Source organism: Fundulus heteroclitus, chromosome 12, assembly GCF_011125445.2.
Source record: "Fundulus heteroclitus isolate FHET01 chromosome 12, MU-UCD_Fhet_4.1, whole genome shotgun sequence".
Lineage (NCBI taxonomy): Eukaryota > Metazoa > Chordata > Actinopteri > Cyprinodontiformes > Fundulidae > Fundulus > Fundulus heteroclitus.
Window position 1 is genome coordinate 626,315 of NC_046372.1, and position 24,298 is coordinate 650,612.

Below are 24,298 nucleotides of genomic sequence, written 5' to 3' on the forward strand. Positions count from 1 at the left end.
AAACAAAGACAACCACTTAAACGGTAGATGACAAGTTTTACTTGTTTTGGTTAGAAGAAGAACCAAGCAAATACTTTAGCAGAAACTTCCCTAACGTCTATTAAATGATTCTCTGAACTTGTTTCTAAATCCATAAGCTGAAAGTGAAATTCTCCCATGCTCCGTTCACTTCCAGGTTGCTTTTATTTCCTCCGCGTTTAATAGTATACAGCCAAAACTAATAAAACTACATTTACCCAGGTCAAAGGAGTGCAACTGTTGGCAATGTTTTGTAGAAGTTATTGAAAGTTTTCAAACTTGTGGACAGAAAGAGAAGCAGTCAGTCTCCAGATGACTCATAAGCTCAGCTGGAGCCTTGAACTAAAGGTCTGAAATGTTTCAGATGAAGCTCTGTTGCTCCTCTGCGCTGCTCCTGCATTTCCCTAATGCCGCTGCATCTTTGATAATGTTCTGCCCCTTTAACAGATTAAAATCTTTGCTACCTGAATGTAAGGAAGGATGTACAGAGCCTACAGGATGAATAAAGTGCAGGGCTTTGAACTGATCGAGCTCCAGAACCATCCGGACACTGTTGTCTGTGTAGCTGCCACGGAGGCGTTATCTAAGACATTTACATTTCTGCCAATGCTTTCTATTTTTCATGTATTGTCGGATTAGTGATATTACCTCCTGCAACTATATCAGTAGTCTCCAAAGCCGGTCCTTAATGGCCGGTATCCGGTGTGTTTTAGATGTTACCCTGGTTCAGCACGTCTAAATCAAATGAATGCTGCACAGCTTGATTACACACTGATGAGCTAGTACAGCTTTTCGGCCATGTTAGAGGAACATATTTAACAGATGCTGGCCCCTGGACCCCTGAGCCAGAAAAACAGCGGTCAGTCAGACCATGCGTCGCTGGTGAGCATCGACTCAGCTGATGTCGACCAGCAGCAGCAGTTCAAGCAGGCTCTGGAGGCCAAGGTGCTGAACTGCAGTCCAGGGCATGTGCTGACTGTGTTGTTGAATACCGGACTGATGGGTGGGATCAGAGTCTACAAACTAGTGTAGAAGCTGCAGAAATTAACTCAAAGCGAAGTGCGCTTTACTCGTTGATATTGCGGTCACATGAGCCAGTGGTGCTGGTTTACATGATACATACAGCTGGTAGGGAGCTGACAGACATGCCAATCTTAAAGATATGTATCTTCAAAAAGACCTTATGAAGCCATGGGAGAGAAAAAAACACACCTTGTTTGTTGAAGAAAGTCCTGAATGCTGTCGATGGAGAAATTTAACTATACCCCAAAGAAGCAAAACCTATTGCTTTAAATTCCCCAAAAGTGTCATTGCACAGATGCATGCCAACATTTGGACTCCACATTGACTTGCCACTTATCTTATCTATGATAAGATAAGATAGTCTTTATTGATCTCACAATGGATAAATTCACTCGTCACATCGGCTCATACAAGGAGGTGCAGAGTAGGGAAGGTGCATTCAGTTATATACAGTGAATCTTCATATATACAATGGATCAAAAAGAATACCAAAAAATACAAAAAAAGGAAATAGGAATGGGCAAATGGTGTCTTATTTACATTCATAGTGGTCTATATATATATATAAACATATATACATACTTATATCTATCTATCTATCTATCTATCTATCTATCTATCTATCTATCTATCTATCTATCTATCTATCTATTGTGTATGTATATATCTATACAAATAAACGTCAAACTTCAGGGGGAGAGACTAAACTTCATTAATGCAGAGGCCAACTGTGCTGCGAGTTTTATTTTGAAAGTCCCAGCCGGAAATAGCTACGTAATGCTCCCTCTGCTGCTAACCCTGCATCTTCCTCCCAAACCCAAAACAGCCAAAGGCGCTGCTTTTGCCCGGCTTGAATCAAGTCTCTAGTCTTGTGTTTGTTATTTTTTAAGGGATGTAGAATGGCGTCGACCTTTGGGAAGATAGTCGTCGGTACTTATGTGGAGATTAAGCGGAGTGATGGTAAGTTCCCACCCTGGCCACTCTTTTTTTTTCTTCTTCTTCTTGTCGGACTTATTTGTTTGGAGATCTTTGTCGCTGCGGGTCTGTTGAATATAGCAACCGTTGTTCCCCCAGCCCCGGCCGCGGAGCCTAACGTTCGCGTTAGCATTAGCATTAGCAGCGTCCAGACGGGAAACATAAGCCGCCAGGACAGGGCAGGACAGCCTGGCAGCGGCGACTTTCAAGCCCGGCCTTGGCATTTGGATGGAGGAGGCTTATCTTTGTTAGCAAACGTCTGGGTCGATTTAGGACATTATTACCGGCATTAGTAAATTGCAATGGTTCGATTAAAAAAACAAACAAATGCACACAATTAAAACAGTTACAAAATGGCAATATCGTCATAATTAAATTAAAATTTTCTTAGCGTCATAATAACTTCATTGACCGATATGTTTATATATTTTATTTCCAACAAGCTAGGCTAGCTAACTTGTTACCGTTGCTGAGAGCGGCATTAGCTGACGGTTAGCTTAACGGCTAACCGGACTGTTTCCCGGCTTCATCCGCAGTTGCTGTGGGTTCAAACTGAAGCTTTTATTTTACAGCGGCTTCTCCTGTTTTCGACCGTCATATTTATTCATTTGGGTCAGAAAAGGTGTAAGCACAGGAGTTCGTTGTTAGGGCGAACGTTACTGGGCTTATAGCGTTTTATTCATTTTCCCTAAACGTTGTCATGTCATTTTAGGCACTGACTAGACAATAGACAGGCGTTCACCCCTGGACACACCTGCGTTTCACATGTAGATCAAAGGTGACGACAGGGCCTGTTTTTTTTTTTTAAACTAAGTTGCGTCTGGCAAGATGTCTCTTCAAAACCAGGAGGGCGAAATGTTGCATGAACACCACGGTAAAATAAAACCAAAACCTGCATGCAATGAATGGGAGGACTCCAGCAAACTTTTTGTTCTCAGCGTTCAAGTGTTGCACAGAGTGGTTGGTATGGTTCTCAGGACCACACGTCCTGGATTTCCCCATTCAGCCAAGACACTTTCTCATGGCAGAGAGAGAGGGGAGTACATTTGTCTCCTTTCTGCTTGTAGCTGTCTGGGTCCAGGACAGGGATTGCCCTCCCTTTCTCTCTCTGAGGGTTCGTGGCAGGGCTGGTCCAGACTCCAGCCAGATTCAGGCTATTAGCCTCCACCCCATCTGTTCCTCTCTCTGCCAGGACTCTCGCTTATCCACCCCTGCTTTATTTTCCATTTCACGAGGATTCCTCTTATAAAGCAAGGCTGGGGGGAAAAAACAGCAGGTACCAAAGAAACAGCTGACAGTTTATCAGTGTTTATTGGTTTGCCTACGTGATTAAAAAATAATAATATATATATATATATATATATATATATATATATATATATATATATATATATATATATATATATATATATATATATATATATATATATATTAATGTGAGAAGTAACCAATCATTTGGCCAGAGATCAGCATCTTCCAATTTTCCCTTGAAACTAAACGATCAGATTAACTTTTTCCTATTCAATAGATACGTAAATTATAAGGGGGTGGGAGAAAACCCTGAATGGGACAGGCCTACTTAATATATAGTTAATATATAACTTAATAAACGATTCAAATCAACCTATGGAGTAAATCTGCATGTTGTTAATTCAGATGTAAGAGGTAAAACAAGGCAGCAGAATTTAACACTGAATGACAGTAAACACGATACCATACCATACCAACTTTATTTATGAAGCACTTTATACACCGACAGGACCAAAGTGCTGTACACAATCATAAAATACAATGTAATTATAAAATAGAAAGGATCGAATATAAAATACATATTAATATATATGATGGCGGCAAGTGACTTTGCAAATTCCAACACAGAGAGTGATGCACTGTTTTGTGGTCTGTTGTTAATCCTCCTTGAGAAACTGTGCGGGTGAAGACGATCAGACCGAGAGTTTGATGTATAGAGGGTTCAACATTACTTGTTCAGGTCATTTTGACTTTGACGATCACAAAGTAATGATTAAAATTGTTAGAATTGGCAAAGCTATGCCAAAAACTATAACAAGGGTTGTCTTTGTACCTTAAATTTGTATAGACCCGTTTATATTGTTTGAAGCGTTGCAGTTGATCTCTGCAAAATGTTCACTACATGAAAATGCCATATTTTGGTACTTATGTGACACGCCAGACCAAATGTTGTCATGATACTAAAATTTCCACAATACCAAAACAAAAACCGTATTCAATACCGTTGCAACATTGTTTGAAGACACTGAAGTCTTTCCAGTTGAGGGCAAAACATTATGATTGGTTAGATAATGACAATATGTTAACTTCCTCAAATAGGGCAAAACCAATAAGTAGGGAGCATTTCAGCCTTTGTTTAGAAAAATTTATAATTTAATTGTCACTTCCCTGTTTGGCAAAGCAGTAGACAAGATTCCACTCAGTAAAAGTGTTAATATCCTTGCCTGTATATTTGCTTTTGGTACAAGTACATTTTACACCTGAGGGACAAATAAAGGATCATTCTATACTAACATGTCTGTGTTTTAAAACAGACATCGATCTGGGGCATAAAAATAATTTTTTTACAGTATAAACAAAGATCTTTTCCTTGCAAATATATTCAGCAGCAGTCCTGCACAATTTCTCTCTTTGCGGTAATTTTGCATAATATTTTCTTTACATCAACTACAGCAGCAGATTAGGGAGCTATGGGTTCCTACTTTTTTCTTCTCCAATTGTCATCTTCAGTCTGGCTTCACCATAACCTGTGTTATTATCGCCCACATTAGCCTCCACTAGCTCTACAGCTAAACAGAACAATGGACAGCAGCGCACTGGTTTGTTTCGTTACTTCACCATTTATTAGCCGACTGACCTGAAGTAAATCGTACAGAAGTAGAACGAACCATTTGAAGGATTTAGAACGCTGCGCTATCTAAAGCTTTGGACCTGGGAAGTGCAACTTGATGGGGGAGCTCAGACCGACAGAACCTCACCACTGGACCGTCTGTGTCTGTGAAGCTAATATTTGAACAGCTAGCATTAGCTTATGTCGTCCAAGACTTTTACTACTGCACTGTAGCAGATACAGGAGCTTTACTGACTTTTTATGTTGCTATCAAACATCAGTGAGGAATGTTATCTTGTAGCGTTAGCATAGCTAGCTTGTGGTATTCTTCAGCATTTAGCGCTGTTCCTGTCTGTCTGCTTCAAAGGCAGAGGTGGGTTGAGTAACATTCTACTCAAGTATGGGTAGCGATACTGTTACTCAAGTACAATAAAAGGTGCAGTTCAGTAAAACTACTCCTAAAAGTAAAATTTGTTAAAAGAAACAGTCAAGTAAATGCAACTAGCTGGTACCCACCTCTGCTTATAAGGAAAGTACCTCATAAGCGACACATTTTCGTGTTTGTCTTGTCAACTAAAGAGGATTGCTTTTTTTTTTTCTCCTGGATGTACTCGCCATGTTGGCCAGGTTTAAAACTTCCAGCAGCGGCTCAGTGTTTGGGTCGGGGTGAGCGGCTGCAGGGAATCAGGGACTGATGTGAGGGGGTCAGTTTTAAAAATGATTTTTATGCAAATGAGTGTCTTTGAATAAGGAGTTTTTAAGTATTGATTATATATAAACATCAATTTTTGACAACTCTAGACACGCCAGTGCAGTGGTATTGCAAGCAGTGTAGGATAAACGCATAAATCCAACGATATACAAAACTGACAGAATCACTTTGTGTGCAAATGAGTCCGGGTCAACCCCGGAGTCGTACCTGCAGAGTTTACCTGAGGGACTTTTCTCTGTCTGGCTACAGAGTGACGTGGTCCGAGTCTCTGCTGCAGACTGGAGGGAGTAGTGCAGGTGCCTTCATGGCCGGGGCTAACCGGGAGCGCCGGGCCCTTCAGAAGCCTGTCTGCCTGGCAGTGGTGCCTGGGGGAAGTCTTGTTGTTTCCATCCCAGCTTCATAGCAGAACATCCACTAAACCATGTGATTTTTATCTTCAATTTTTCTTTTTTAAAAATAACAACCTTGTTTATCGTTGCCAAACTCTGAAAATCCATGTCATGTTGTTAGAGCTTAGGATGTTTTTGCAGCGGCTGCACAGAATACAAAGAAAAGCACTATTAAACAACGGACTGGATTAAGAAACACGTGAATGAAGAGAAAAATGATAAATGCAAATGGATTTGCTCAGTAACTTATCAGCTTTATGTGAAATCAAGAGGCATGTGCTCATGAATGTAGAGCCGGTTCCAAATAAAGGGTCATTTACTGCAAGATAGCTAAGCTAATTATCTGGCACTTCTAAGCTGTTTGTTAGCCCCAAACAATGCATCTAAAATGTTGGATGATTTCCATAAAACTCTGGCTTTTAGCTTTAAGAGAAACGGCTTTAAAAGCCGTAATGTGCTGCTTCCCCGCGGCGCGTCTGTCTGGAGCGTGGAGGTGTAACCGTGTCGGTCAGAGAGCAACAGATGCTGAGCGCTTGAAACCTGTTGGAGGCTCTGTTCACATGGTGACCAGATGAATTATAAAGCAGTACGCTACACAATCAGATCACAAAGGTGGGAAAACTACTTCACCCACTAATTAGGTTTATACTGGCTGCTTTTTTGGTTGGGTGATTTGTTTATCTTTTTGTCTAGCTAAAAGAAAATACATGAAAGTCTTAAAAACAAACACGCACGCCACATAGTTGGGGATGTAAATATGTTTAAAATACGTTCTTGCAGCCCAGAGAGAACCTGTGTCTCTGCTCTTGGGGAGCAAGGATTGGGCTGAAGTCGCATAAACAGAGAGTTCAGACTCGACTGAGACTCAGATCGCTGCCCACAGACTCTAGTCCTTATAACAATTATTTATCTGGCTCAATAAGTTACAGAGAACGACTTTGACAAACGTAAAGAAGTAAGATCTGGGGGAGTGTTTTTCATCCTGGCATCAAAGACCAGCCATTTCTCTGGGATTGGAGTAGCATCCAGGTTAGAAGTGACCGTCAATGTGGGCTTTATTGATAAAGATCTTTATACAAATAAAAGGAGCACAGCCAAGAGCCGTGAAATGCATTTAACAATCAAAACCTCCATCTGTAAACCAGCCTAACCTGGCAGTGAATAAAATGCTGATTTGAGCTTCGGCCGAGTCAGAGTACAGGTTGTTGTCGGAGCTCACCAGCGGTCTGGATCTCAGAACATCTAAAACCTCGAGCTGTAAAAGATCCCGCAGATCAGCTGGAGCCAGACACTGAGGAACCTTTTCAAAACGGCAATAAAAACCCCATCAAGCCCGTGGCGGACAGGAAGCCGGTGGAGTGAGGCCACGCCGGGCTTCTACGGCCCCGTTTCCTGGTTCCTGTGAGCTGCAGACGCTGGAAACGCGACCGATCAATGCGTCTCCAGAGAGAATGGCTGTCGTCTGAGCCTGCTGTGGTGAAGGCATGAGGCGGCTCTCTGGACATCACTAGCAGGTCTTTTCTCCCTGCTGGACGTGATGACGCCGCGTCAGAGAACAGCTTCCCAGCAGAGGCAGAAAGCAACAACACAACCAGAAAATATAATCGGCCCAGTTTTATCAGATCTTAAAGAAAACAATATAGGATTAGTGGTTTTTAGAGAGCCTAATTCTAGTCCCCAGTACACGGAGACGGGAGATTACAAGTGGATCCTGTTTTTCTTGTGTTGGAGAAACCGGCGTTTCTTTGCTGGCCTCTGAGCTTTATGTGGATGATGAAGCCCGGAGCAGGGGGGCGGCACACAGTAGGGCTGTGCATAAAAATCGATATAAAGGTTAATATCGATATTTTTAAAAACGATTTAATATCGATATTCTGGCTTTCAATATCGATATACCTCCCAACCTCTAGGGGGCGTTTTTTTTTTTTTTTTTTTTTTTTTTTTCCCAGTGTCCTGTCTAGCAATATGGCAATAGGAATTGATGTCTCAATGCCAGATAGAGCTCGACAGATTTTGCTTTTACAAGTGGAGCAATCGGCTTTCGCCATAGTGCTCCACTTGATTTATGCTTGTAAATAGCTTTATTATGATTCCTGCAAGGAGAATTTCAAATTATATGGACATGACAATGGGAGAGTAAAGGAAGAACAAAAAGTGAAAGAAAAGAAAAAAAAGAGTAGAGGTGAAAGAAAGAGGAGATAAAAGGGAGAGAATGATAAAACCTTCTTTGTCTGCTCCATCACCTGGAAAGAGACACAAAAAGAACAGCACAACCAACAGACATAAAGCAACAGATACACTCGAATAACACCTAGATGCCATTGCTAAAACATATATATTATTATGTAAGCTGACATGTGTAATGTGATATTTGAAAAAAGAAAGTGAAAGAACATAAATAAATAAATAAATAAATTACAAGATTACTGTATATAAGTGAACACTTAATACCTGGGACCCAGCACCTGTGGGAGATGTGAAAGTGCACTAGTTTAGGTGAACATTATCCAGAAATAGCTTGATAGTGATTGTGGAGAACCGAAGACCCTAGGGGGCGTTATTACAGCGCAACCATTACAGTTCACAGTGAAGGAGAGCGAGTGAGACGAATTTGTGGAACGGCCGACAGGATTTTAGAAGCTCCTTTGACCCTAAAATTAGATGTTTGGGCACATTTTTGGTTTCTGTGACACGTTAAATGCATTGAAGCAAATGCACTTTATTTTCCGGTTAATATGTCTGTGATCAATAAATAGAACATAAACATAATATTTGGCTGATTTTGGTGATTGAATCACTGAGCATTAATTCAAAGTAATAAATATCGATATTGGAATCAAATCAAGCTGAGCTATGTATCGAGAATCGTATCGTATCGTGAGCTGTGTATCGAGAATCGTATCGAATCGGCTCATCCTAGATGATACCCAGCCCTAGCACACAGCGTGCCGTCGGATCCAGAGGCGAGGGCCGGAGCGGCTCTTGTTTCAGCGCAGGGCGGAGGGAGGCCCGGCAGCAGCTGTGCTCGTCTCTCCTCCTCCGTGACTCTAATTGTTGTTAATCAGACCTCAGAAAGCTGAAAGAACTGAAATTAGCCCCAGCTAGTTTTCCTGCTCTCCCACATGACCGTGGCTCCCGCATAAAAGTCACCCCACCGTCTGCTATCTGGTGAAAACTCATTATTGTTAAACGATTAACCCAAGAGGTGGTCCGCAGCGTCATCTTTACCTCTAATTTAAAACCCAAATACATATTTTACCCTAAAAGTTTGTTTGCTTGCTTCGTTTTATAGCAATAATAGGAAAAAGTGGAGAGTTTGTCCGTTTATCGATCAGGTTATTCATCAGTACGCTGAAAATGTCCCCTGTAAATGTGTTGAACATGTTCTGGATCTAAAACAGCAAACCGGGCTTAATCTTTAGAGCTGCTCTCCAAATCAGGGTTAAACCTGACTTCACCCCGTCTGCTTTCCGTTTTTCCACACAGGGCGTATACATCAGGCGATGGTGACGTCCATGAATGAGGACAACGAGAGCGTCACTGTGGAATGGATAGAAAACGGGGACACCAAAGGGAAGGAGGTAAAAACGCGTTTATGGCCTCTCAGAGCAGCGGCGTGTGCTGCAGCTTTCCTTGGCCATGAATAATGCATCCTGAGGCGATCCGGCGCTGCCGCCGTTATGAAAGGCGCTCGCATGTCCCTGAAGTCCCAGCAGACTTCCACCGTCTGTGCGCAAAGCTGCGTAGCTTGTTTTATTTCTAAATGAGAATCTGTTTCTAACGAGAAGCTCGTTCTCTCCTCGGCATTTATGTTTATCACAAAAGAAGAGATTTCTAGTGCGTGGTGAGATTGTTGTTTGGTTATTCTTAGTAAACTTCACCACTTTATTGTGCTGGACTCTCTTTTTTTTCCCGTTCATGATCAGCAGAACTCTGGAAATAGTTAAGTCATATCAATACATGCAAATAAAGGAGATGAACATGTTAGTTTCTGCCGTCTTTTCATGTTGTCTGTATTTTGCAATATCTCCAAACACATCAGATCTTCTGCTTTTTCAGTCCTAAGACTTTCAATCACACTGAGGTCCACTTCTCATTGTTGCCTTTTTGTATTGTATTCCTTGTTTCCTTGTGAACTGCTAAACGGTAAATAAGATCATAGTTTTGTATTCTCTGAGGTTAAATATCTGTTTTGTTCTACAGATCGATTTGGAGAGTATTTTTGCACTTAATCCAGACGTATCACCAGATGAGGAGATTGCCCCTAGCCCAGAGACTCCACCTCCGCCCACACCCACGTCTGTGAAAGTCAGCAAAATTGCAAAGGTGAGTATCGTAACGGTAACTATTAAAAAAAAAAAAAAAAAAAAAAAAGAGTAAAAACTAACAAAGAACTTGAAAGTATGGTCTGCTCCAGGTCCTTTGGTTACATTTACTATATGAACTGAACAGCGGGTTAGGCTGGTATTGCCTAGTAGACTTAGACTTTCTTTATTGTCATTTTGTAAGCATAGAGTGAACTGAATACAGAACGAAATTTCGTTTTCATACAGCTCAGAAAAATTGCAGTAACTCTACAGGATACGTTGCTGTGAATTTACAGTACAGGATTAAAATGCAGTAATTAATTGCAGTAATTTACAGGATAAATTCCAATTGATTTCTGGATAAAGTGCAGCAGTGATTTAACAGTAGACAGTTGCAATGTAAACAAAAATATGCAGTAAGTGCCAATCCTTTATATATTGTAGGAATTTCTTAGAAGTTACACAAATAAGCTGTACTATTTAATTTTATACTGTAAGAGCTTGTTTTAGTTGCTGCAGAAAGACCACACCAGCCAGCTATCTGGGCTCTGCTGGAGCAAAGGCAGACGTTTCACTTAAACTTTCCAGACTGACTAAATATGATAGTTACAAGGTTTTATACTTTTTGTAATCGAACTGATTCACTTTATAAGCAAACCATTCTGAGTAATATCCGACTCACGAGAAGTATGTTGTTGTTTTTTTGTTCTGTGGGCAAGAAAGACGGCTGGGCAGTCGAGGTAAAAGCCGACTCCCGGGGTCTCAGAACCAGAGCAGCATCTGCTGCCGCTCTGATTGGTCACTGCTCAGTTTGAGGTCCAGATTTACACGTAGACTCAAGAGTCAGACACAGCTGAGTTTTACACACAGACCTATGCCCACACCAGCCTCAAATTCCCACATATTTTATTTTACAGTGTTACAATACTCGAGGCACAAGTAAAAAAAAAATATACTCTAATAAAATACCCCCTTTATGAGATCACTGTTGCCTGACAGCACTTTGCTGCTGTGGGTGTCCAAATTGTGTTTGGATCATTTTGTATAATCTTGTTTGGGATCACAGTGAACGCTCTGCCAGATGAATCAGATTGATGCTTTATTCAAATCCAAACTAATACTGACGATACATTCGTTGCTGAATTACATCCAAGTTGTTCTCCAGTTAGTTGCACTGAGCTTTTCTGTGACTGCAGTGCTGTCAGTCACGTCTGCCAGGAGAACAGGCCGCTGGATTCTAAGCCCATCCACCGCATGGAGACCAAAAACCCAGTTCCAACATAAAAGCAGAGCCTGGTTTCTCAGTATCTCATGTAGCTAATTTTGTTTTTCCTCCTCTTTCTTTTTTTTTTTACCTACAGAACCGACGGACGATAGCACCTCCCAAAAATGATACTCCATCAAAGGACAACAGAGGTTCGCTTCAAATTATGTTAATGGTGTTCGCTGCATACTTACGGAGGCGGTTCTTGTTCTGACTGCCACCCCTGACAAATATTCCCAAGAGGTCCTATTTTGTGTTTATTATAGATAATTTTGCAGGAGACTGTTTTAAAACACAATGCACAGTTTCTAAAACGTTTTTACTAAGTGTGCTCCTACCAGTGTTAGCGTTTTTAGATTTCAGCTAGAAGTTATCAGATGCTCCCCTAATTCTTTCAAAATGCTGAAGTAGCATGGGAACAGTTTTAACTCATCCCCTCCAGTAGGTGGCGCACTCGCGCTCGGCCGCTCTCCTTCCAGCCCTCAACTGTACTGTTTGCCAGCTGGCTGCGAGGTCTGGTAGCATTAGCATAATGGTTAGCGTTAGCAAATATTTAGCTTAGCTGTCCAGGAGGGAACCGGCAACCTCGGCGTGGCGTCTCAGCCCCTCTGCTTCCTTAACGCTCAAAAGCTCGGGTGATGTTCACCCTCATTTTGCTTCTTTTTTTGGTTTACTTGAATCGGAGAAATGTAGCGCAGAGAAGAAGCCATTTCTCAGCGCTAATGCGGAGCTACTGCGATCTCGCGGGATTTGGGCCCACTGTTCCTATTGGTGCAGAATCCTTCGCTGTCGACCCTGGCATCCAACCAGAACTAAATATTTATAGATTTACCGTCAACATTTCTAAAACAATCATCTATATGCTGTATGTTTATTTTTCAGTAAAATGAATACTTTGGCTCAGCACCACTCTAGTCGTTTTGTGGGTGTGTCGTTTTTGAAAAAATGAATCGTTTTGAGGAAATAGTTTTAGCTGTAGCCTGTAAGTAAAGCGTCCAATCAGAAGCTGCAGATTAGATGGACAGCCTCAGTGAGCCGCGGTGTACGCTCGCATTTTCCTTCATTCACTCAACACCCAGAGAAAAAGTAGAAAAACCTGATTCAGGGTTTCCCTTAAGGCTGTGCCCCCCTGGGGAAGAGCCGTAGTGCCTACAATCAAAACCTCTGCTCTGTATAACACACAGAAATGTGGAAGTAGAATTTTAAGAACAACTTTGGTCGCAGCATTTACATTTGGGATTGAAATTCTTCTGTTTCCACTTTTTTTTTTTTTTTTTTTTTTTTTATAAATACAGTAGAACTATATGTGCATTTTTGTGACTTTGTGCTCTTAGCGATTCCAATCCGAGCCAGACCTCTACAGCCTCAGCAGCCAGAACCGGCTCCGCCTCCTCCGGTCCAGCAGCCTACCCAGTTTCAGACACAGCAGCAGCAACAGAACGGTAAACGGACCACAGCCACGTGTTCTCATCCAGCACTGCTGCGATCAGCAGCAAATAAGCATTTCCACTTAGTTTCTTTTTGCCAAAAGCGTAAACCTGTTGTATGTATCAGCTGTAACGATGTTCTCTGGTTGATTTTTTTGGACAAAGCGAATGAAAATGGCTTAATTTGTCCATGTTTTGTTGATCACGTTCATCACAGAATCCGCCCTTCAGCTGATCTCCAGAAAGGAGTCTGGACAGCTTTGTATGTATGGCCTGCTTGTTCCCCCTGACCTCAGTGCTTCATGGTGATTGTCTTAGATCTCCCCCTATAGAGCGTGAGAGCCCTAGACTCGCTACACCGCTGTGGTGCGGAGACGAAGCAGCCCAACCCGAGCCACGCGCCAGTTAAGCTTCCCGGGTATTAGGGAGCAAATCGAGGACATCAGCGCTGCTGTTTGGCCGCGCTCTGATTTCTGCTGAGTCACACACGGAGAAGCTGCATGTAGCGCTCTGTGTTAGCCACACAGCAGCGGCTGCCGCAGTGAAAGGCACTTCCTGTCACCTGATGGACAAGGAGGAAGACGGGAACCTCCCCCCCTCCTGTCTTTTTGCTTCTATACCCATAAGTCCCCCCATCCTACCCTGTATTGGTCTGGAAAACTGGCCCAGGGTTGGCGCTGCATTCCTCTCCAGCTTTCTTGTTCTGGTTCTGACCCAGCTCATCATCTCCTCCCAGATTAGAGCAGATTATTAATCCTCCTGCTCCGCTAGTCTAAGTTCTGAGGGACTGGCGACAGCAGGAGGCCAGGGCCAACCGGATGATCGCAGATTTTTTCCCCCCCAGAAATCCAAAGTGGTTTTCACTCACATTTCTCTAACCTTTTATTCTGCTGTGGTTACTAATGATTTCTGATCTGAACCAACACTAACCAGCGGGGGGTGCTGTGGGGTTTAACTCCGGGGTCGGCCACTGGTTTATCGGCACCATCTCGCTCAGCTGAAGTTATTCTAAAGGAACGAGGAGCGATTTAAAAACAAGACTTTGATGTTGTTCCCAGTCCTGTTGCGTCTGATGGAGCAGATTAAAGGCAGGCGTAATAAGAGCGGCCTTTACAAACGCTCTAAAGGCCTTTTGTTGCCCGTGAAGAGAAAGCGGCCAGTGTTCAATGGTGCCAGCCTCTGCATTATTGCTGCTCGGCTGCTGAGGGTTCCCCCTTTTTTGTTTTGGGAGCGGCCGGCAGTACCGGAGAAAGCGAAGCAAAGAATTAAAACGAGCTGCCGGTACATGCTTTTAAAACTGCGTGCATTGCTGCTCCTGCTTTCTCGGTGGCAGCGAGGAGGAAGTCGAACTGCGTGAAGGAGGTGGAGAAGCTGCAGGAGAAAAGAGAGCGGCGCCGACTTCAGCAGCAGGAGCTCCGGGAGAAAAGAGCTCAGGTACAGCGGCGTCCGCTCAGCGGCTCCACGTCGAGATCAAAGGTTTTTAGGTTTTAAATGCTGGTTCTAATTGATCAGGAGGTGGACACCACCGTCCCCAACTACGAGATCCTGTACATGATCCGCGACTTCAGGGCCAGTCTGGATTACCGGCCCCTGACCACAGCTGACGTGGTGAGTAGGAGCTCCTCCTCCTTTCTTTTGTTTAAAGATGGCCGACTGGCGATAAACCTCACAGTCTGTCTGTTGTTGCTCGTTTTAGATCGAAGAGCACAGAATATGTGTTTGTGTGAGGAAACGACCACTCAACAAGAAAGGTGAGGCGTTCAAACGCGGGGAACCTCTCTGCACTTTGTTCACGCTGCAGTTACCAACTTCACCTTGTGTTTGTGAAGCAGAATCACAACGAGACCAAGCTTTTATAAAATAATAATAACCATCTTTCCTTCTGGCAGCGGTGAAGTGCTTTAGAGCAAAGCATATGCAGGATGGCCAAAATCCAGAGCTTAAGCCAAGGCAGGACGAATAAAAATATTTGCTGCCTTTTACAATGTTTTTATTGACATTTTTAGCTCCAAATTCACACTTTTGAACTCCAGATTCCAACAAAGTATTCTTAAAAGTGCGGCTCCTACTTGAATAAAAGTGAAAGGGGTCCTGCGTGTACGGATACTCCCGCCACAGGCGCCGTTTCTGTTATTTTCTGCCAACCGAGTCGGTCCTCCTCTCGGTTCCAGAGCTGACCATGAAGGATCTGGACGTGATCACCATCCCCAGCAAAGACGTGGTGATGGTGCACGAGCCGAAGCAGAAGGTGGACCTCACCCGCTACCTGGAGAACCAGACGTTCCGCTTCGACTACGCCTTCGACGACAGCTCCAGCAACGAGATGGTTTACAGGTCGGTGAGGCCGCGGGGCTCTTTGCGTGCGGCTCGCCTCGGCCGACGAGCTCACGGTTCTGTGTCGCCTCTCGCCCTCCAGGTTTACCGCCAGGCCTTTGGTGGAGACCATTTTCGAACGGGGCATGGCCACCTGCTTTGCTTACGGCCAGACGGGCAGCGGTAAAACACACGTGAGTTCAGCACGGCAGGCAAACTGGGGAGGAATCAAATATTCACAAGAACACGGATGTGATATTTATGAGACGTTTGCTCCCGATTTATGCGTCTTGAAATGTTTCCTGTGTTTTAGACTATGGGAGGAGACTTCTCTGGGAAGAACCAAGACTGCTCCAAAGGAATTTACGCGCTGGCGGGTAAACATGGGGCCTCATTTCTGCACTCAGTCTAACCTTTTTGGTTCATTAAAACAGAGAAAACTCTGGAACTGCTTCGATGAAGCAACGATTTTAAATTGCAGACGTTGCTTTTCCTTCTGTGCAGCCCGGGACGTGTTCCTCATGCTGAAGAAGCCCAACTACAAGAAGTTAGAGCTGCAAGTGTACGCCACCTTTTTTGAAATCTACAGCGGAAAAGTAAGGGGGAGACGCGCGGCGGCGGCTTGCTGGACCGTCCTGAAGTCGGCGCTGCGCAGAGCCTGACTGTGTGGCGCTTGTGTCCGCAGGTGTTCGACCTGCTGAACTGTAAAGCTAAGCTGAGGGTTCTGGAGGACGGGAAGCAGCAGGTGCAGGTGGTGGGCCTCCAGGAGAAGCAGGTCAAATGCACAGAAGATGTCCTGAAACTCATCGAAGTGGGGAACAGCTGCAGGTAGGACTGAGCTGGGCTGTTGGAGGCGGAGGCCAATGTCCCTGCAGCTCATCCAGAGCAAAACACTGAAGCTTTTTTTCACATTCACTTTAAAACCACAAACTTCAGCGCATTTTATTGGATTTAATGTGATAGACCAACACAGGATAAGTCAGAATTTTGAAGTGGAAGTATGGCGGTATACAGGTATAAAATCAGATATATGTACGCACTTTGGGTAAACCTTTATAAATGGCTAATGAATAGTTTATAGATGTGTTATTAAGCAGTAAACACTTTATAATTCTTTCATAATTAAGCCTGTGAGCTCCCTCTCAAGGGGACTTGAGCAACAATAACACTCTTGTAGCTGACGAGGCCGACACTTATCATATGTCCAGATCTTCATCTGAGATTCCTCTACAAATGTATCTACCAAATGTATAACAGCATCCCACTTCTTCAATTTCAAGAATAAGTTCCAAATTTCAAAGATTGTGCGAAAAAAACATGGGTTCTCCCTGGATATTTTTTTTATTTATTTTTTATCTGAACATCTTCTCCCTTGCTTGTTGCGTAGACACCAAACTGGCTACAGATGTAGCCAAGATGTTGTAATTACAATGTATTGTGTTCATTTCCTTCTTTACAGCAAAAGTAAGAAGTTTTGTATGTAAACAACAGTTTTTTTCTTTTCTTTTTTTTGTTAGGCGGAATTTATTTTTGGGGCATTTAAATCTCATTTATCAGGCCCAGAATAATTTACTCTCATATTTTCACATCCACATCATCCTCCAGGACCTCAATGTTAGCTGATAACAAGATTAGCAGTTTAGGCTTTGCACAAGTTGAGAAATGCCTTATAAAATGCGGGTTTTATAAGGCATTATTTTATTTTTTGGAAAATAGATCCTTAGGGTCAATATGCTTTAATTAAGAGAAAGCAAGACAAGACGGACCGCTTTCTTTCCAAATAGTGAGCCTAATCTGTTATATGTTTAATCTAGGGTTGCTTATATTAAGCAGTTCAGAATAAGTTACTACATTGTAAGCATAAACTGACCCAAATCAAATCTAATTCAACCGCTTGCCTTGAGAAGTCAGCTGATTCGGAGGGGAGAAGTTATAACTGGGAGATGCACTAAAACACCCAAGCTTTGGACTCGAGAATACAAATCTGGACTTTCTGGACTATAGATAGAGGAGCAGGTGAGAAGAAAGTTAAAACGGCACATTGTTAAAACAGTCTATCAAATAAAAACCCAATCAAACATATTGATTACAATGTGAGGAGAGTGGATAGAAACAAGACACTGTAGCAGAAATGGTCCATGGTCCATTCCTGGTTTATGTCCCAGCAGCCGCTCTGGACTTTATCCCCACATCCGTCCTCCTCTTTCCTCCTAGAACATCTGGGCAGACATCAGCCAACGCTCACTCCTCGCGGAGCCACGCCGTATTCCAGATCATCCTTCGCAAGAAGGGGAAGATGCACGGCAAGTTCTCCCTCATCGACCTCGCGGGGAACGAAAGAGGCGCCGACACGTCGAGCGCCGACCGACAGACTCGTCTGGAAGGAGCCGAGATAAACAAGAGCCTGCTGGCCCTGAAGGTCTGAGGAGGAAACCCCGGTTTGGTGGCGCGGTCGGCGGTCCGAACTATTCCCAGCTCTGTTTGTCTTCCAGGAATGTATCCGGGCTCTGGGTCGGAACAAGCCCCACACGCCTTTCCGAGCCAGCAAGCTGACGCAGGTCCTCCGGGACTCCTTCATCGGGGAGAACTCGCGCACGTGCATGGTCAGTTTATCATCCGCATATCGACTCTGAAACCACGGTGATGTTGCTCCGCTTAAAGCCCGCTGATCTGAACGGACCCAATTTAATCCCAGATCGCGACCATCTCTCCTGGAATGACGTCCTGCGAGAACACGCTGAACACGCTGCGCTACGCCAACAGGTGGGAGGATCGTAGCCGCAGCGCTCCCCCTAGGATCGCTTTATTTACTCTGTGCTGCCTCTGCTTTAGACGGATGTTCTCTGCACCGTTGGTGCTCCTGTCAGTCTGATCTGCTCACTGACCTCCGACTCTCTCTCTCTCTGCACCTTCTTATTCTTTCCCGCTCTCTTTCTCTCCTTCCCGCCTCCCTCGCTCCGCTCCTTGGGGCGCTGCCACTCAGGGTGAAGGAGTTCGGCATTAGTCCGTCAGACATCCCCTTCTCCCAGGGCGGTCAGGGGAGTCGCCCCGAGCATTCGCCCACCAATACCTTTGAGTTCGATGACTTTGCTGCGACCTCTCCCAGCAGGTCAAACACCGCACGCTAACCCCTCCCCCCCCCCCCCCCCCCCCCATCATCCACCTATCAGCTCCTCATCTGTTGCCTCACCTGTGTGTCACCCTCTTGATTTTCCTCGGTTTCTTTTCTTTTCTTACAGTTCCACACTTTCACCTTCGCCATCATCTTATTTTCAGTGACCCGCGCGTCCATCTGCTCCTTCCTGTCATGTTTTCTGGAGTGTGTTGTAGCGGGTAGTTGTGCCGTCTGCATGTCCCATGGGTCAAAGCTTGGTTTCTAGCTGTTTTTACTGTAAAAACCGATCTAAAAATAAGTAAAATGTTCTTAAAATGTGTGTTTTTGTCCTAGATTTGAGCAGGTAAATAATATCTGCCAATGGAATGAGTATTTTGACCCCTAAAATAAGATAATTAGACATCCTGCTCTTGAAATTAGATGATGGAGATGAATTGTTCCCATTTTAAGTGCAAAAGTCTTATTCCATTGGCAGATCATCTTGTACCTGTTCAAATCAAGCACAGATACATTAATTTTAAGAAAATATTACTTATTTTTAGTTACGTTTTTGCAGTGCAGGAGGAGCTTTTGTGTTAGCCAGCTCTCCGCAGGTAATCCCTTTTTGTCAGTCGTGGTTAATTAGCTGTGGGTTTATCAGTCAGGGACACGGCCGTAATCCCTCATTACCTCCATGATGCCTCGACGGACACTAAATCTGTCCATTAAGACTTTTATTAGCTTTATAACTCATGTTCTGATGATTGAGACTTTTTTTATTTATTTTTTTACTCCCTGCACGGCTTTGCTGTTATGATCCCATTATTAATGTGCAAATAATAAACGCTTCTGACCCCTGGTATAACGACCTCCATATAAACCAGAAGCTGTCCTCCAGAGTACAGCTGAGCAGCGCTGCACCCCATGACCGTCGTCTCTTTTTATTTATTTATTTTTTTATGCCCCACAGGGTGAAGGAGCTGACCGTGGACCCCAACCAGGTGATGGAGGGAGGAAGAGCCAACAACCACGCCGTCAACCAGCTGGACGTCTCAGACGAGGAGTGGCTGAGCATCTCGCCGCAGAGAGACGACCTCAAACTGCTCTGTGAGCAGAATGTGAGTCACCTGAAGAGGAGATGACGGGGACGCGTTGGTTTAGTTTGTAGTCGCACAAACAGTCGTGAGAGTATATTTCACTCGTTTTGTTCCTGAGAACATTGGTGTTAAACGGACAGAGCACTGGGTCCTACAGCGCCCTGCATAGTCCGTCAACTCAGTGCCACCTTGGTGAGTTTTCTGCAGTTCAAAGCCGTGTGAGGTTCTAAAATGTTCCCAGCGTTGGAAATTTCACCGAGCATGGTCTGAGAATGGAGTACGGCACGGCGGCAAACTTAACCCAGACGGCTGGAGAAGTTAACAGACGGGTCCATGGCAGCCCTGGGGGAGCTGTGGAGGTCCACGGCTCAGGTGGGAGAATCTGAGCCGTTTTATGGATGCCGTCACGGCGCAAATTTAGCCTTTAATGGAAGACGGCCGTCATCCAGATAAAGCCAAACAAAGTTGTGATTTTTTTTATGTAGGGAACACAATATGGAAGAAAATCCAACACTGAACTTTTTCCCAGCATGTGAAACTGAAAAGAACCACTTCACCTTGAACTCACCCTGCCCACAGTGACACGTGGCGGCGGCAGCGTCGGTCTGCGGTACAACGCCGTGGTTTAAGCTTCGTTCACACAGCAGGCAAATGCGGCCCAAACCCGTTTGCCCATTAGTGACCCATATCTGAATTATTCATGGCAAGGTGAACGGCCCAATTCCCATCTTTTCAGCCCACCCAAAAAAAAAAAAAATATTTATGCCACCTCCATGTGTGGTACTAATTTGGACATTTTTCCATTTCCTTCGCATTTCGTCCATCTTTTCCGTCACCGTCCCGGATCTCACCGCGTCCACACAGACTTCTCTACAGCCGTCACTAACAGCAGGGCTGTTTTATTCTCACCTTTCTTTGTCTGATGATGTGGTCTTAATGTGGCCGACTCCCATTGCTCAACAGCTGCAATAACACGGAGATGCAGGTGTCCATTGCTCCTGTTCTTTCTTTTTTTTTTATGAAGCTTTGTTGAAAACCTCGGGTAACAATTGCATCCGTTACTACTTCCGTAAACGGTCCACTGCTGCGTGACTCTGTCCACTGAGACCCGGCTGTTAAAGTAAAAGCCTGCATGGTTTCCCATCTGATTTAAAATGACGCACTCCTTCGTGTCGCTCCGTCCCATGAAGCATTGTAGTTGGTGGCTGTGATGTGGGCGGATGGGAGCGCGTTTAAAGGCGTGTATACTTTAGCCGCGTTCACCGCGTCGTCTGTGGTGACTGGAAGAGTAACTCAGCTCCATTAACTCAGTTATTAATAAGTCGTTCTTATTATAACTTATTATTCTCCAGGAGGAGGAGGTGTCTCCGCAGCTCTTCACGTTCCACGAGGCCGTGTCCCAGCTGGTGGAGATGGAGGAGCAGGTTCTGGAGGACCACAGAGCCGTGTTCCAGGTGAGAACGTCGGGCGCGGTGGGATTCTGCTCCCCCCCCCCCCCTTGTGCCACAGCTCTCCTAAGACTCCCGCCGTGTTCCTCCGCCTCTGAGCAGGAGTCCATCCGGTGGCTGGAGGACGAGAAGGTGCTGCTGGAGATGACGGAGGAGGTGGACTACGACGTGGAGTCGTACGCCACGCAGCTGGAGCAGATCCTGGACCAGAAAATAGACATCCTGACGGAGCTCAGAGGTACGACCGCAGCGTAGGACGCAGCTCGCTTTGAGCGCCCACTGACCCCGTCTTTTCCTCCTCTGCCACACAGATAAGGTGAAGTCGTTCCGCTCCACGCTGCAGGAGGAGGAGCAAGCCAGCAAGCAGATCAACCCCAAGAGGCCGCGGGCTCTTTAGGCAGCCCGGCCAGGTTCCCCGGAGCGAGCCGTTCAGAAGCAGAACCACTAGAACCTCAGCACCACTCTGGCTGCTGGGGGAGGAAAAACCCGATAAAAGGACATTTAACACGGCAACGGGCTCCGAAAAGTCGTATTTGTTCTCCTAACAGAAGCCACTGCGCTCTCACTCTATGGTTAGCTGTTTTAGGAGGGGGGACTGACTTTCCTTCCATCTTTAGGTGCCCCCCCCCCCCCCCCCCCCCCCGAATGTTTAGTTTCATTCTGTGTCCGTAAATTATTTGTTTTCTTTTCTACTTCTTTCTACTTGGAGCTGAATTCTTTTGACTGGATTTATGAAGAGGGTTCTAGTTGAGCTCATTTCAAAGCTGAACGCGCCGCCGCTGTCCGTCGGCCTCCTGCTCGTCTGCATGTGAGCTCCACCGCAGCTCCTCGTTCAGTCGCTCCTCTCCTCCCTCGCGTCCCGACACGCCGCGACGCCGACCTTTTCCACCCGTTTGTAACTGTTTACAAAAACAAAAAAGAAAGGAACCGAGAAGAACTGTTAATAAGTGTATAGTGAAGACCACTGACCTCCCCCCCCACCTCCGGTTCATGTTTCTCAGAGTTTGCACTGGATGTTATGCTGGAGGGAGTTTAAAAGAAGAAGAAGAAAAAAATGCTGTTTAATTTGAATGACTTGTGTGACATGTTCTCTAAATAAACTGAGCATCTTCCATTGTACTAAAACGGACCCTGTGAAGGTGGTCCGCTCTCCTGGTCCCTTTGGTACATTTTTTATTGGAGTTTTGCCAAAGCTGCATGGGGGGAGAAGAAATAAAAAACAGGAAACACGTTTTATGGCAAATTATAATAAAACATTGTTTTTGGTTCAAATCTTATTCAGGTGCCTGTTTTCCAGAATTTCTAAATAGAATAAAAATATTTTTAACACTCCATCCATGGTCAAAATGAAATGGAGAGAAAAACGGGATGTGGGCTTTTATTTTGTACTGAACTAACTGAGACCAGCGTTCATGACGGTCTGTCGCCCTCTACTGTCCACTTTAGGTACACACGCTCATCAACTTGATGCAGGAGGATCTTTTGTTCAGTTTCATAGCTGTGGCAACTATTTATTTTGGAGATCAACCTGGAGAAGTATTTAGAAGGATTGGATGGAAAAAAAAAATAGTTTTCTATATTTCCTATATTATGTGTAGTTCCCTCTTCCGTGATCTGAGTGCATCATTCTGTATTATCCACCCATTCAACTTTAATTTTTCTTCAGATTCCACATTTAAAGCCTGACCTGTAAAAATATCTGTTACAATTTCTTGCTGAATTGTCATTCATTTAGAATGTGGGGGAAAAAACAGCTGAAATCTCCAGATATTTTGATCTTTTTACCAGTTTGGACAATAAACTGGAGTGACTGCATTGTTCAATCCGTCTGCCTGGTTGGATTGACTGTATTTCTGGTTTAAATAGTTTCTTGCAAAGGGCCTAGAGACATTTGTTGTGAATTGTAGCTGTATAAATGAAAACTGAATTGGGTTTAAAGAAACGGACAGATTAATTAAAATTAAGAGTAAATTGGAAGATAAAAAACTGCTTTTTCCAGCCGGGGTGTCATTCAATGAGCCCCATTATATCCTAAAGTAACTTGGAGGAATTGCTGCTCTTTTAAAATCTCACCTGGATACTGGAATGCCGTCTTCTTGGTGTTAGTCTGGAGTTGAGTTGTTCCCATTTTAAGTGCAAAAGTCTTATTCCATTGGCAGATCATCTTATTTACCTGTTCAAAACCGCTGCTGCTCGGCTTTCAACTGGTCCAAGAAGACATGCACATTTCTTCTATCTTTGTTACGCCGTTCATTACTGAACGTGTAAAATGGTTTCATTTATTACCCCTAATCTCACTCCCTACTGGACCAGTGTGTTTCCTCAGACCAGATCTTTTTGGTGGTTTTCGCTTCAATTCCCATATATTGGGACGCTTTAGCGTTGAACCTCAGGAATGCTCCTTTAGGTTTTAGGATTTTTACCGAACAGCACTTAGCAAGGCCTTGCTGTTGGTTTTAAGATGTTTTTTAACAAAATCAACATGTTAAGCTTAGTAGGAAACTCATGCAGTGGATATACACTATATTACCAAAACTATTCAATCCCCTGCCTTGATTTGCATATGAACGAAGGGGACAGCCCCTCCTTAATCCTCAGTTTCATGTGACGACCCTTCAGCTCCTCTGGGAAGGCGGTCCACCAGGTTCTGGAGCACATGTGAGGTCAGACACTGATGTTGGACGAGAAGGTTCTCCATCTCCACTCTAAATCATCCCAAAGCTGTTCCGTCAGGTTGAGGTCTGGACTCCGTGCAGACCAGTCAAGGTCATCCTCAGAACACGTCTGCTCCGCTTCAGAGTCCAGCATCGCAGCAGCTGACGCTTTGCGTTCCTTTGAATGGCCTGGATGCAGCTGCTCGGCCATAAAACCCACCCAATGACGCACAGAACTGTTCTTGAGCTAGACTTGAACTTACCTGACTCCGCCAGATAGATTTGCTCCGCATATCCATCTGGAAACCTTCCGTTGAAGTAACTTTGGGAAGGGGCGAAAATACTGGTTAGCTGATTGGCCTATGTTGGTGATAGACGGGCCAAATAAACCAATCAGATTCGTCGTCGCTCGTAACAGCGACGACGAAAACAACCACAAGCCAAGCTACTCTTGCTGCTGCAGGTAAAGGCTCGTTAGCTCAGCAGAGAAATACTCTGTAATTCCGATAAAACTTGCTCGATAGCCACGCTAACGCTAGTTTCATCGGCTGAAGCCGCCATGTTCTTTAGACTGAACTGTCGCGCTTCCCGTTGCGTCACACCTCAACCCGCCTCAAAGCCAACGCTGATTGGACGTTCGTTTGGTGAACGGCTCCAAATTTTCTTTAACGGAGAGTAGCCAGACTGATCTGCGAGTGAAACCTTGAAAGCTCGCGA

General features: G+C 44.4%; 1 protein-coding gene across 4 annotated transcripts; it reads left to right on the forward strand.

The window, feature by feature from the left end:
* The first annotated feature begins 1,812 nt into the window (after window positions 1-1,812).
* Window positions 1,813-22,257, forward strand: LOC105925471 (kinesin-like protein KIF2A). 4 transcript variants are annotated; one of them, XM_012861341.3, is made up of 22 exons: window positions 1,813-2,001; window positions 9,464-9,558; window positions 10,181-10,303; window positions 11,646-11,700; window positions 12,883-12,990; window positions 13,193-13,237; window positions 14,309-14,409; window positions 14,488-14,583; window positions 14,672-14,726; window positions 15,147-15,309; window positions 15,392-15,482; window positions 15,602-15,665; window positions 15,793-15,884; window positions 15,974-16,116; window positions 17,503-17,707; window positions 17,781-17,891; window positions 17,984-18,051; window positions 18,272-18,397; window positions 19,353-19,500; window positions 20,832-20,933; window positions 21,030-21,165; window positions 21,239-22,257. In XM_012861341.3, the coding sequence occupies exons 1-22, from the start codon at window positions 1,941-1,943 to the stop codon at window positions 21,322-21,324; spliced, it is 2,274 nt and encodes a 757-aa protein (XP_012716795.2). In that variant the 5' UTR covers window positions 1,813-1,940; the 3' UTR covers window positions 21,325-22,257. The 4 variants fall into 4 exon arrangements, with proteins under 4 accessions (XP_012716795.2, XP_012716792.2, XP_021171479.1 ...); XM_012861338.3 differs by lacking the exon at window positions 18,272-18,397 and having other exon boundaries at window positions 1,814-2,001; XM_021315804.2 differs by lacking the exon at window positions 13,193-13,237 and having other exon boundaries at window positions 1,814-2,001.
* Window positions 22,258-24,298: the final 2,041 nt, after the last annotated feature.

Bases quoted from the DNA above. Each gene is read 5' to 3' on its own strand.
- LOC105925471 (XM_012861341.3), top strand. From the start codon at position 1,941: ATGGCGTCGACCTTTGGGAAGATAGTCGTCGGTACTTATGTGGAGATT. The intron at 9,559-10,180 runs GTAAAAACGCGT...TTTGTTCTACAG, and splicing joins GGGACACCAAAGGGAAGGAG to ATCGATTTGGAGAGTATTTT. The intron at 15,666-15,792 runs GTAAACATGGGG...CCTTCTGTGCAG, and splicing joins AGGAATTTACGCGCTGGCGG to CCCGGGACGTGTTCCTCATG.